Source organism: Anomaloglossus baeobatrachus, chromosome 10, assembly GCF_048569485.1.
Source record: "Anomaloglossus baeobatrachus isolate aAnoBae1 chromosome 10, aAnoBae1.hap1, whole genome shotgun sequence".
Classification (NCBI taxonomy): Eukaryota; Metazoa; Chordata; class Amphibia; order Anura; family Aromobatidae; genus Anomaloglossus; species Anomaloglossus baeobatrachus.
In genome coordinates this window covers 33,007,161-33,021,258 of record NC_134362.1, presented here as the reverse complement: position 1 = coordinate 33,021,258, position 14,098 = coordinate 33,007,161, and the positions used below count along the sequence as shown (strand labels likewise).

The 14,098-nt window shown below is 42.6% G+C and overlaps 1 protein-coding gene across 11 annotated transcripts in view; it reads left to right on the top strand.

Annotated features, from left to right (window-relative positions):
* The window catches only part of MICAL2 (microtubule associated monooxygenase, calponin and LIM domain containing 2), a 336,247-nt gene that overhangs the window by 149,407 nt on the left and 172,742 nt on the right, over positions 1 to 14,098 (top strand). For all 11 annotated transcript variants that reach the window (XM_075325683.1, XM_075325690.1, XM_075325688.1 and 8 more), the window contains exons 3-9: positions 895 to 1,102; positions 1,832 to 1,948; positions 4,225 to 4,326; positions 9,813 to 9,968; positions 11,938 to 12,038; positions 12,123 to 12,380; positions 12,464 to 12,579. In XM_075325683.1, the coding sequence (XP_075181798.1) occupies positions 895 to 1,102; positions 1,832 to 1,948; positions 4,225 to 4,326; positions 9,813 to 9,968; positions 11,938 to 12,038; positions 12,123 to 12,380; positions 12,464 to 12,579 (1,058 nt within the window). The remainder of the gene's footprint in view (positions 1 to 894; positions 1,103 to 1,831; positions 1,949 to 4,224; positions 4,327 to 9,812; positions 9,969 to 11,937; positions 12,039 to 12,122; positions 12,381 to 12,463; positions 12,580 to 14,098) is intronic.

The window sequence follows — 14,098 nt, the reverse complement described above, 5'->3', positions numbered from 1 at the left end:
AAAGAACCTAGATAACTTGGAGAAGATCTGCATGGAGGAGTGGGCCAAGATCACTCCAGAGACCTGTGCCGGCCTGATCAGGTCTTATAAAAGACGATTATTAGCTGTAATTGCAAACAAGGGTTATTCCACAAAATATTAAACCTAGGGGTTGAATAATAATTGACCCACACTTTTATGTTGAAAATTTATTAAAATTTAACTGAGCAACATAACTTGTTGGTTTGTAAGATTTATGCATCTGTTAATAAATCCTGCTCTTGTTTGAAGTTTGCTCTAACTTATTTGCATCTTATCAAACCTGCTAAATCTGCAGGGGGTTGAATACTACTTGTAGGCACTGTATATATATATAAAATCTCCGTTCACACTTCTTTGCTGACATTCCTTTTGGGGTTTTTTAACAACAGACAAACAGAATAAGTCATCTGTTGCATCAGTTATACAGATGGAAGCAGAGGGGCTACATTGATTATTATGGGGTCTATCTAAATTCATTTTTTAGAATTGAATAATTAGTTCAGCATGCGTGACTTTTATTCCATTCCAAAAAAAACGAAACAGGCCCCATAATAATTGATGTGGCCCCTCTGTTTCCATTTATATAACTGATGCAACACATCCTTGTTCCATTTGTTTATTACTCGAACAAGCAGCCTGTCTGAACAGATCAAGAATCAATTATTATTATTATTATTATTATTATTATTATTATTATTATTATTATTTTTCATTGGATTGGTGTATGCCTTAAAAAAGACAAATGTATTCTAAGGGATCTTTACCTTTATTGACTTCACAGAATTCTATTTGCATTGTTTTAGGCAAGTTTACTAATAATATTTACATATGGATTTTTTGTGGCCCTAATTCCTTCTTCCCTGATTTGTTTAGTGTTTGATAATCGGCGGTGGCCCTTGTGGACTGCGGACGGCCATTGAACTTGCCTGCTTGGGAGCCAAGGTGGTCGTAGTGGAGAAGAGAGACACATTCTCCCGAAACAACGTGCTCCACCTCTGGCCTTACACCATTCAAGACCTCAGGTGCCTCGGAGCCAAGAAGTTCTATGGAAAGTTCTGTGCCGGAGCCATCGATCATATAAGTACGTGTAATAACCTTTGGATGCAATATTTCTTATCGCTGAGGTTTTGCTACAATTGTATCCAGTCTAGATGATAATCTCGAGACTAAACTGATACATTGTATCAAACTATCAGGGCAAGAAAGAGTTTTAGGCTATGTGCCCACGCTAGAATGTCCCTGCGGATTTTTTTGCCTGAAAATCCGCGACTTTCGCGGCAAATCCGCACCCGCGGATTTGCCGCGGATTTGCCGCGGATTTACCGCGGATTTGCCGCGGATTTTGATGCGGATTTTTTTTTTTTTTTCCCCATTCAAAGCCAAAAATCCGCACCAAATCTGCACCAAACAATTGACATGCTGCAGATTTTTCCGGATCAAAATCCGGGGCAAATCCGCCGCGGAAAAATCCGCAGCATGGGCACAGCACTTCCAAAATGCCATTGAAATGGCTTGGAAGTGCTGCTGCTGCAGATTTTCGGCAAATCCGCGGTAAATCCGCGGTAAATCCTGTAGCGTGGGCACATAGCCTTATTCTGCTGAAGAGATGATTGTGTACACTGTAATTTGGCGAACACTCGGCTGTCGCACCTTTTTTCACAAAACCGCCATCAGACTGCAGATTCTAAAAAGGGACTTTACCCAACGCGTTTCGGAGTGGAAACTCCTTCATCAGGATAATCACCGTTACATAAGCCACGTTCAGATACAAATTATTGCAGATTGTCACTATTTTTCTTGCATCTTGCAGGTATTTGGCAGCTTCAGCTCATGTTGTTTAAGATTGCGCTGCTGCATGGGATTGAGATGCACGTGAATGTGGAATTCGTCAAACTCCTAGAACCGCCGGAAGATCAAGAGAATCAAAGTAATTTCTTCTTTTATTCTGTAGTTAAGAGAAATAGTGATTGTTATATGGAATATATCAGGAGTGTAACCAGCCACACGTAGATTATAAGGTGCCAAGCTATTCCGCAATGAACATTCTGGGCACAGGGACGGGCATGGGGACAGGGACGGGCACGGGGAGAGGGACGGACATAGGGACAGGGACACGGGGAGAGGGACGGGCACGGGGACAGGGATGGGCACGGGGAGAGGGATGGGCACATGGACGGGCACAGGGATGGGGACAGGCACAGAGACAGGAAGAGGCACAGGGATGGGCACATGGACAAGTACAGGGACAGGCACATGGACAGGCACAGGGACTGAGACGGGCATAGGGACGGGGATGGGCACAAAGACAGGGACGGGGACTGGCATGGGCACAGGAACGAGCATAGGGACGGGCACAGAAACAAGGACAGGGACGTGCACAGGGACAGGGATGCATACAGGGACAGGCACAGGGACATGCACAGGGACAGAGACGGGCACAGGGACATGGGCACGGGAACAGGGATGGGGACAGGGACGGGCACAGGGACGGTGGATGGGCACAGAGACAGGAACAGGCACAGGGATGGGCACAGGGACAGGGACGGGCATAGGGACAGGCACAGGGACGGGGACAGGCACAACGACATGGACAGGTACAGGAACTAGCACAGGTATGGGCACAGGGACGGGCACAAGGACGGGCATAGGGACTGGCACGAGCACAGGAACGAGCATAGGGATGGGCACAGAAACAAGGACAGGGACATGCACAGGGACAGGGATGCGCACAGGGACAGGCGCAGGGACTGGCGGCACTGGAGGATGTCAACACACTGTGGCCACTTAGCAGGCGTCAGTCACGTTCTGACATTTGCAGTTACGCGGTTGATCCTCTGGTCGGGTCACTGATAATCTTGGCCGTGGTGCAGTGAGGTTATCTCCATGTATGCCTGGATTAGCTTGATGATTGTGCCGGCTCACACTTACCCCAATGATGGGAGATGTTAGATGAGTTTATATTAAGTGGATGAGATGCCCTAGCCACAGTGCCAGGGTGTCCGCATCACACATGGAAAGGTACCATGATGTATCTGTAGTACAAATATAATACTACCATCTAGAATACATATTTAATAGTACCATAGAGTATAACTATAGTAATAATACCTGTGGTACATATATAATTTTCCTACATGTAGTGTATTTATATACGATAGTACCACATACCATCCGAAGTATATATATAAATATGTATCCTGAGCCTGCAGGACTGCTTGAATGACTTTGGGCACATGATTAGGGCTTAAACACCATCCGGATTTTCCTGCGTTGCGACCTTTAATCAATTTTTCTTTGCCATCCACGTCCAGGAAGATTAATTACATGCCATGGAGTTCTAAACTTCTTGATTATGTTGTGCACCATAGACAAAGAAACATAAAGATCCCTGGAGATTGACTTGTAACCTTGAGATTGTTGATATTTTTTAACATTTTTTTTTCTCAAGTCCTCAGACAGTTCTCTTCTCCTCTCTGTTCTCCATGCTTAGTGTTGCACACACAGACACACAACACAAAGATTGCATCAACTTCTCCCCTTTTTATCTGGATTCAGGTGTGATTTTCATATTGCCCACACCTGTTTTACCTTGTAGATTTGGTATAGAAATAAATCTGCAGCACGTCAATTCTTTGAGCATTTTTCACCATTAAAAGCAAAAAATGTCACAAAACGTGAATTTTTCTGCTAAAAGATGCAGAAATTTATGCAACAAAATACTCAACATGTGCACATAGCCTTATGCTATGTGCGCATGATGAGTATTTGGTTGCAGAAATTTCTGCACCAAATCTGCATCTCATAGCAGGAAAAAAAAATGCACATTTTCAGTGCATTTTTTATGCCTTTTTTTTTTTTTCAAACTGTGTTCTGTGCATTCTCGGGTGGAAAAAATTCTGCAAATTTTCTGAAAGAATTGACATGCTGCAGATTTATTTCTGCACCAAATCTGCAAGGGGAAAAAAAGCAACATGTGCACAAATCTTCAGGATTCTCATGGACTTTGCTGACATGAGGATTTGCATGCAGATTTGTAACAAAACTGCACAAAAAACGCAGTAAAGAATGCACTGTGTGCACGCAGCCTTAAGGTTCTGCAGCGTTAGCGCCTTTTATACCAGACACAGTGATCAGTTCTTTCTGCCATGATCTCTTTAGCACTTGTAACCAGAACACTAATATTTTATTTTTCCATTTGCTTAGAAATTGGATGGAGGGCGGAATATCTTCCTCAGGACCATCCATTATCGGACTATGAGTTTGACGTTATTATCGGGGCGGATGGGCGCAGGAACACCCTGGAAGGTGAGATGTGACCTGTCGGAATCATTTTGTACATGATATTTGCAGCAGATGTCCTGTTATTGGGGCTTGGAATCACATATAGTAAGTGTTCAGTCGCCCTGCAGCGCCCCCACAGGTGGACTTGAGTATTACATATATAGATCTGGCCAGCGTCACCCACATACGGAAAGCAGAAGTGTTTGCGATGATAAAAATAGACAATTCATCCATTATAATAGATGTCACTCTTCTAAAATTATCCCAATAATAGTATAATCTGCATCCTACACCCCAGAAGTGATGAAGTCACGGCTTCTCCGTCTGCCCCCTCCCTGTGTGAGGCTAATTATACGCAGCGTTTAGGAATATTAGACCCCGCTCTGATGTCAGGACATGTTTGGGATGACTGATTGATTTAATGGCTGGAAACGCGGTCCCTTGTGCCCGGACCGGATGATGAAAGGTATTTAATAAGGGGATACAAGGCGGGATCCATTGCTGGGTGTAGGATACAGCAGGACTGGGAGGATCACAGGGAAGCGGCACCGCACTCCGTACAAGGTCCCGCGGATTTCTGTATTTCAGCCTCCCACATATCACATATAAAACTCTATATAAAGCCCCATTGAAAACTCCATAAAAAATCCCATATAAAACATTCATTGTGTCCCAGCTGCTGCAGAACAGCTTCAAATACTCAGTTAAGAAGAAGAAGAATTAAATGGGGTGCCCAGAGAAAAAGGTTATGGATAGGTAATAACTTCATCGATAGGGGTTCCAATTCTTCGCCAATTGGCAAAATGGGGTGTTTTGATTCGCAACAGGGAACGGTAGGTCAGATGTCTGAGCACCGCTCCATTCATTCTCTATGAGATGTCAGTATGCGCACTCCCGCTCCAATTTAAAGGGGATAAAAGTGCCTCGTTCTGCCAATCAGTGCAGATCCTAGCGGATTTATTTTTATTGGACAACCCCTTTAAATTAAGACACATGTTTATCCTATGGATATAAACTGGAACACTGACAGGAATAGAACCCTGTGCAAGAACAATATATGGGCCATTTACAGCCCAAAATCTCATCATAATGCACAATTCCAGGTACTTTGGAGGTAGAAAAGGACCCCCTGACCCCATGGGCCCCTGTGCGGCCGCACAGGTTGCACCAATGCTGTGTCCATCCCTGAACTGAAATGTTTCCATACACTGGACACTTACTACGCATGGAAGAAAGGTGATTTCAGTAGCTAAATAGGGAAGGGTTCTTTACAGTTAGAGCAATCAGATTGTGGGGTGGAAGAAAGACGATTCCGGCAGCTAAATAGGGAAGGGTTCTTTACAGTAAAAGCAGTCAGACTGTGGGGTGGAAGAAAGGCGATTCCGGCAGCTAAATAGGGAAGGGTTCTTTACAGTAAAAGCAGTCAGACTGTGGAATACCGACCACAAGAGGTGATAAAAAAGGGCTGGATCATTTCCTCAGTGCACAACATTGTCGGTTATAGATAATTTAGTGACAAAATGTATAATTGGTGAAGGAAGGATGAACTAGATGGACCGAGGTCTTTTTTTTAACTTGTGTAACTATATAACTGACAGCAAATATAGAATATCTGCAAATAATGAGTATTTACAGAACACCCAATACATATTCTGTTATTTAAAATTCATTACCTGGGGAGAGCAGAGTTCACCAGCAGCACAGAGTATTTCAGTGTAGAACTGCATATGACAGATGCAATAGCAATATAGTGACTCCATGCAGCACAGAGTATTTCAGTACAGAGCTGTATGTGACAGGTGCAATATAGTGACTCCATGCAGCACAGAGTATTTCAGTATGGAGCTGTATGTGACAGGTGCAATATAGTGACTACATGCAGCATAGAGTATTTCAGTATGGAGCTGTATGTGACAGGTGCAATATAGTGACTCCATGCAGCATAGAGTATTTCAGTATGGAGCTGTATGTGACAGGTGCAATATAGTGACTACATGCAGCACAGAGTATTTCAGTATGGAGCTGTATGTGACAGGTGCAATATAGTGACTCCATGCAGCATAGAGTATTTCAGTATGGAGCTGTATGTGACAGGTGCAATATAGTGACTACATGCAGCATAGAGTATTTCAGTATGGAGCTGTATGTGACAGGTGCAATATAGTGACTCCATGCAGCATAGAGTATTTCAGTATGGAGCTGTATGTGACAGGTGCAATATAGTGACTACATGCAGCATAGAGTATTTCAGTATGGAGCTGTATGTGACAGGTGCAATATAGTGACTCCATGCAGCACAGTGTATTCAGTATAGAGCTGTATATGACAGTTGCAATATAGTGACTGCATGCAGCACAGAGTATTTCAGTATGGAGCTGTATGTGACAGGTGCAATATAGAGACTCCATGCAGCACAGTGTATTCAGTATAGAGCTGTATATGACAGTTGCAATATAGTGACTACATGCAGCATAGAGTATTTCAGTATGGAGCTGTATGTGACAGGTGCAATATAGTGACTCCATGCAGCACAGTGTATTCAGTATAGAGCTGTATGTGACAGTTGCAATATAGTGACTGCATGCAGCACAGAGTATTTCAGTATGGAGCTGTATGTGACAGGTGCAATATAGAGACTCCATGCAGCACAGAGTATTTCAGTATGGAGCTGTATGTGACAGGTGCAATATAGTGACTACATGCAGCATAGAGTATTTCAGTATAGAGCTGTATGTGACAGGTGCAATATAGAGACTCCATGCAGCACAGTGTATTCAGTATAGAGCTGTATATGACAGTTGCAATATAGTGACTACATGCAGCATAGAGTATTTCAGTATGGAGCTGTATGTGACAGGTGCAATATAGTGACTCCATGCAGCACAGTGTATTTAGTATAGAGCTGTATGTGACAGTTGCAATATAGTGACTGCATGCAGCACAGAGTATTTCAGTATGGAGCTGTATGTGACAGGTGCAATATAGAGACTCCATGCAGCACAGAGTATTTCAGTATGGAGCTGTATGTGACAGGTGCAATATAGTGACTACATGCAGCATAGAGTATTTCAGTATAGAGCTGTATGTGACAGGTGCAATATAGTGACTCCATGCAGCACAGAGTATTTCAGTATAGAGCTGTATGTGACAGGTACAATATAGTGACTCCATGCAGCACAGAGTATTTCAGTATGGAGCTGTATGTGACAGGTGCAATATAGTGACTCCATGCAGCACACTGTATTTAGTATAGAGCTGTATGTGACAGGTGCAATATAGTGACTCCATGCAGCACAGAGTATTTCAATATAGAGCTGTATATGACAGGTGCAATATAGTGACTCCATTCAGTATAGAGCTCTATATGACAGGTGTAATATAGTGACTCCATGTAGCACAGAGTATTTCAGTATAGAGCTATATGTGACAGGTGCAATATAGTGACTCCATGCAGCACAGAGTATTCAGTATAGAGCTGTATGTGACAGGTGCAGTATAGTGACTCCATGCAGCACAGAGTATTTCAGTATAGAGCTGTATGTGACAGGTGTAATATAGTGACTCCATGCAGCACAGAGTATTTCAGTATAGAGCTGTATGTGACAGGTGCAATATAGTGACTCCATGCAGCACAGAGTATTCAGTATAGAGCTGTATGTGACAGGTGCAGTATAGTGACTCCATGCAGCACAGAGTATTTCAGTATAGAGCTGTATGTGACAGGTGTAATATAGTGACTCCATGCAGCACAGAGTATTTCAGTATAGAGCTGTATGTGACAGGTGCAATATAGTGACTACATGCAGCACAGAGTATTTCAGTATAGAGCTATATGTGACAGGTGCAATATAGTGACTCCATGCAGCACAGTGTATTCAGTATAGAGCTGTATGTGACAGGTGCAGTATAGTGACTCCATGCAGCACAGAGTATTTCAGTATAGAGCTGTATGTGACAGGTGTAATATAGTGACTCCATGCAGCACAGAGTATTCAGTATAGAGCTGTATGTGACAGGTGCAATATAGTGACTCCATGTAGCACAGAGTATTTCAGTATAGAGCTGTATGTGACAGGTGCAATATAGTGATTCCATGCAGCACAGTGTATTCAGTATAGAGCTGTATGTGACAGGTGCAATATAGTGACTCCATGTAGCACAGAGTATTTCAGTATAGAGCTGTATGTGACAGGTGCAATATAGTGACTACATGCAGCATAGAGTATTTCAGTATGGAGCTGTATGTGACAGGTGCAATATAGTGACTCCATGCAGCACACTGTATTTAGTATAGAGCTGTATGTGACAGGTGCAATATAGTGACTACATGAAGCACAGAGTATTTCAGTATAGAGCTGTATGTGACAGGTGCAATATAGTGATTCCATGCAGCACAGAGTATTTCAGTATAGAGCTGTATGTGACAGGTGCAATATAGTAATATAGTGACTCCATGCAGCACAGAGTATTTCAGTATAGAGCTGTATGTGACAGGTGCAATATAGTGACTACATGCAGCACAGAGTATTTCAGTATAGAGCTGTATGTGACAGGTGCAATATAGTGACTCCATGCAACACAGAGTATTTCAGTATAGAGCTGTATGTGACAGGTGCAATATAGTGACTCCATGCAGCACAGAATATTTCAGTATAGAGCTGTATGTGACGGGTGCAATTTTGTGATTCCGTGCAGCACAGAGTATTTCAGTATAGAGCTGTATGCGACAGGTGCAATATAGTGACTTCATGCAGCAGTGTATTCAGTATAGAGCTGTATGTGACAGGTACAATATAGTGACTCCATGCAGCACAGAGTATTTCAGTATAGAGCTGTATATGACAGGTGCAATATAGTGACTCCATTCAGTACAGAGCTGTATTTGACAGGTGCAATATAGTGACTCCATGCAGCACAGAGTATTTCAGTATAGAGCTGTATATGACAGGTGCAATATAGTGACTCCATTCAGTATAGAGCTGTATATGACAGGTGCAATATAGTGACTCCATTCAGTATAGAGCTGTATATGACAGGTGCAATATAGTGACTCCATTCAGTATAGAGCTGTATATGACAGGTGCAATATAGTGACTCCATTCAGTATAGAGCTGTATATGACAGGTGCAATATAGTGACTCCATTCAGTATAGAGCTGTATATGACAGGTGCAATATAGTGACTCCATTCAGTATAGAGCTGTATATGACAGGTGCAATATAGTGACTCCATTCAGTATAGAGCTGTATATGACAGGTGCACTATAGTGACTCCATGCAGCACAGAGTATTCAGTATAGAGCTGTATGTGACAGGTGCAATATAGTGACTCCATGCAGCACAGAGTATTTCAGTATAGAGCTGTATGTGACAGGTGCATTATAGTGACTTCATGCAGCACAGAGTATTTCAGTATAGAGCTGTATAGACAGATGCAATATAGTGACTCCATGCAGCACAGAGTATTTCAGGGGCGGATGCGGCTCCTTTCATACATATTCTCTTTTGCAGGCTTCAAGAGGAAGGAGTTTCGGGGTAAGCTGGCCATCGCCATCACCGCCAACTTCGTGAACAGGAACACAACGGCGGAAGCCAAGGTGGAGGAGATCAGCGGAGTCGCCTTTATCTTCAATCAGAAATTCTTTCAAGACTTGAAGGAAGAAACAGGTTTGTCCTCATTCTCCTTCTGAGGAGTAAACACCAGCACATGACCGGGTGACGGGAGCGGGGCCCGAGATTCTGCAGGACGAGCCATAGTTCACATGTAACGTAATCGGCGTGGCCTTTACCGCACAAAAGAATTGTTCCTCGAAATCCTCTTTGCGTGGAATTTACTTTTGCTGCAGAACCGTCTATAATTATCCTCTATTCTTCTGGTTACGTGAAAAGAGCCAAACATTTATTCATGGCATCAATTGTCTTCAGTGGAAATAATAGAATCTCACCATTATTTTGCTTTCTTTTCAATTCTGAGCTCCTACAAATCCTTGCTGGTTCAGGGTCTAAATACAACTTGCACTATACATTTTAATTATATATATATATATATATGTATATATATATATATATATATATATATATATATATATACACATATACATATACCCGACTATCATGGGTATTTAATAATATTGGACCTCTCATATGGACAAAGAAAACTTTTAGGCCCCTCTAAGCTTACGGGCACAAAATGCGACCTGCAGCCCCTGCACCTACTACAGTAACAGCTCTGACTTAAGTATGAGACATGTTATAACTCAATATCAGCAAAGTAAAGAAATATTTTCTGTGTACTTCACTGGATCATAAACCAAATAGGAACAGATACCAGTAAATTAGATGGAAAAACTTTTCATTATTTCACACAATATTCAACATAAACCTTTAACTCCAGAGCTGCACTCACTATTCTGCTGGTGCAGTCACTGTGTACATACATTACATTACTGATCCTGTACTGACCCTGAGTTACATCCTGTATTATACTCCAGAGCTGCACTCACTATTCTGCTGGTGGAGTCACTGTGTACATACATTACATTACTTATCCTGTACTGACCCTGAGTTACATCCTGTATTATACTCCAGAGCTGCACTCACTATTCTGCTGGTGCAGTCACTGTGTACATACATTACATTACTTATCCTGTACTGATCCTGAGTTACCTCCTGTATTATACTCCAGAGCTGCACTCACTATTCTGCTGGTGCAGTCACTGTATACATACATTACATTACTTATCCTGTACTGATCCTGAGTTACCTCCTGTATTATACTCCAGAGCTGCACTCACTATTCTGCTGGTGCAGTCACTGTGTACATACATTACATTACTTATCCTGTACTGATCCTGAGTTAGATCCTGTATTATACTCCAGAGCTGCAGTCACTATTCTGCTGGTGCAGTCACTGTGTACTTACATTACATTACTTATCCTGTACTGATCCTGAGTTACATCCTGCATTATACTCCAGAGCTGCACTCACTATTCTGCTGGTGCAGTCTCTGTGTACATACATTACATTACTGATCCTGTACTGATCCCGAGTTATATCCTGTATTATACTCCAGAGCTGCACTCACTATTCTGCTGGTGCAGTCACTGTGTACATACATTACATTACTGATCCTGTACTGATCCCGAGTTATATCCTGTATTATACTCAAGAGCTGCACTCACTATTCTGCTGGTGCAGTCACTGTGTACTTACATTACATTACTGATCTTGAGTTAGATCCTGTATTATACTCCAGAGCTGCTCTCACTAATTTCTTGGTAATGTAATGGGGTGAATAATTTGGAGGGATGTACGTGTCCTTGCCCTGACTCGCCCCGGCTCTTCCTAATTCTGCACATTTTGGCTGAGCTGCTTCCAACTGACGTGAAAAATCCAAAAGTTTCAAAATTGTTGCACAAAAATGTTGCAACTTTTGAAAGTTTTTTCTCCACTTTCCTGGTGTAAAGTTTTCATGAATCTGCCCCATGGTGTATATACATTCTGTAGCTTCAGAGCTGACATCTCCCAGCATTCCCTGCTTGTTCAGTGTCTGCACACAGCTTATGCTCATGATTTCTATGTCCTCTTCTCTTGAGCCGTCCTCATTTTATGACCGTTCGTGTCTTCTGGTTTCAGGGATTGATCTTGAGAACATCGTGTATTACAAGGACAGCACACATTACTTTGTAATGACGGCCAAGAAGCAAAGTCTCCTGGATAAAGGCGTCATCCTGAATGTAGGTGGATGGCGCGGGGATGGTTTCCTCTCTCCCGAGGTTCATGCCATGGAGGCCATTAACCTGAATTCTCTATATTTCTAGGATTACGTTGATGCAGAGATGCTGCTGTGTGCGGAGAACGTAGACCAGGAGAACCTGCAGTCCTATGCAAGAGAAGCTGCCGACTTTGCCACCAATTACCAGTTGCCGTCTTTGGACTTTGCCATCAATCACTATGAGCAGCCGGATGTGGCCATGTTTGACTTTACCTCTATGTACGCCTCTGATAATGCCGCCGTGATCAGGGAGCGCTATGGCCATCACCTTCTGGTGGCTCTTGTTGGCGACAGCTTGTTAGAGGTTGGTAGGAAAATCCTGGACTCATATATCAACGTATTTTCCTGCGTAGAGATGGCGGCATTATAGTCTGCTCTTCTTTTCAGCCTTTCTGGCCGATGGGGACGGGCTGTGCCCGCGGGTTTCTGGCAGCCTTTGATACAGCCTGGATGGTGAAGAGTTGGTCTCAGGGGTCACCACCTCTCGAGATTCTGGCTGAACGGTAAGAACTTCATTCTTTGCTTCCCTACAAACTTTTTTTTTATTATTATTCAATTATTTACCAACTTTTGCAAAGTTATGTTTTTTTGCAATATTCTGCATTCCCTTCTTTTGCTTCATTCTCTCCCAAATTCCATGCCGAAACTGAACTGTTCTGATCTGGTAACCATGGACGATCACAAAAAATCCCATTTAGTAAGGAAAAAATAAACCTACAAGAGTAGTTGGAAACTAAGCTGACCGCAATCCCCTATCTATCAGACAACACTAGAAGTAGCAGTGGGATGTTCCTAACACACCTAGACACCTCGTCACTGCCTGAGAAACTTGCTACACCTCAAACATAGAAATGAGGAATCCTAACTTGCCTCGGAGCAGTCCCCAAAGGAATAGGAAGCCCCCAACATGTAAACAACGGTGATGTAAGAAAACACAATACACAGAAAATATAGATCAGCAAAGGTGAGGCCTGACTTACTAGATAGAACAGGACAGGACAGATAACCGATTGCGGCCAGTAAAAAACCCTGCAAAAAATACCAATCTCCTGATAGGAGAAAGATCTGAGACCACACGGTCTCTCCCCCACTATATCAGGTACTCTTGTGCTAGACACTTTATACAGAACTGCAGATATAATGGGAAGAAACAAAATCACAGAACAAATAATATTCTAAAGTGCAAATACTCCAAACTTGAACAGGGAGCAAGCTCCCTTTCTTGCTGGAGGAACTGCCTGAGAAACTTGCTACACCTCAAAGATAGAAATGAGGAATCCTAACTTGCCTCGGAGCAGTCCCCAAAGAAATAGCAAGCCCCCAACATGCAACAACGATGATGTAAGAAAACACAATACACAGATAGAAAATATAAATCAGCAAAGGTGAGGCCCAACTTACTAGATAGAACAGGACAGATAACTGATTGCAGCCAGCAAAAAACCCTGCAAAAAATAACAATCTCTTGATAATAAATTATACTGAGACCACACAAACTCTCCCCCACTATATCAGGTACTCTTGTGCTAGTCACTTTAAACAGAACTGCAGATATAATGGAAAGAAACAAAATCGCAGAACAAATAATATTCTAAAGTGGAAATAATCCAAACATGAACAGGGAGCAAGCTCTCTTTCTTGCTGGAGGAACTGCCCTGCCCACAAAAGCAAAAAGACAGATCCTCACATACAACAAACCAAACACAGAACCAAATAGAATAAGCAGAAACACTCTTTTGAGTGCAAATCCAGCAATTAAGCACAAAAACAGAAAAACCTATCTGGAGCAGATTCAGGCACCAAATAAATGGGAGAACCAAAAGGGAAATCTCCCAGCCATCTTCAGAAGCAGGCAGGAAACATTTTATCACCAGTGGCCGACAGACACAAAATGTTCTCCTAAATAAACTAGGGTGATCTGCAAGAAGATTTCCTGGATTCCCAATTAATTCCATCACCTGTCTGAATCACAGATTCAAACTCAGCTTCATTACCATTACTGGCCACTAGAGGGCGCTCCAC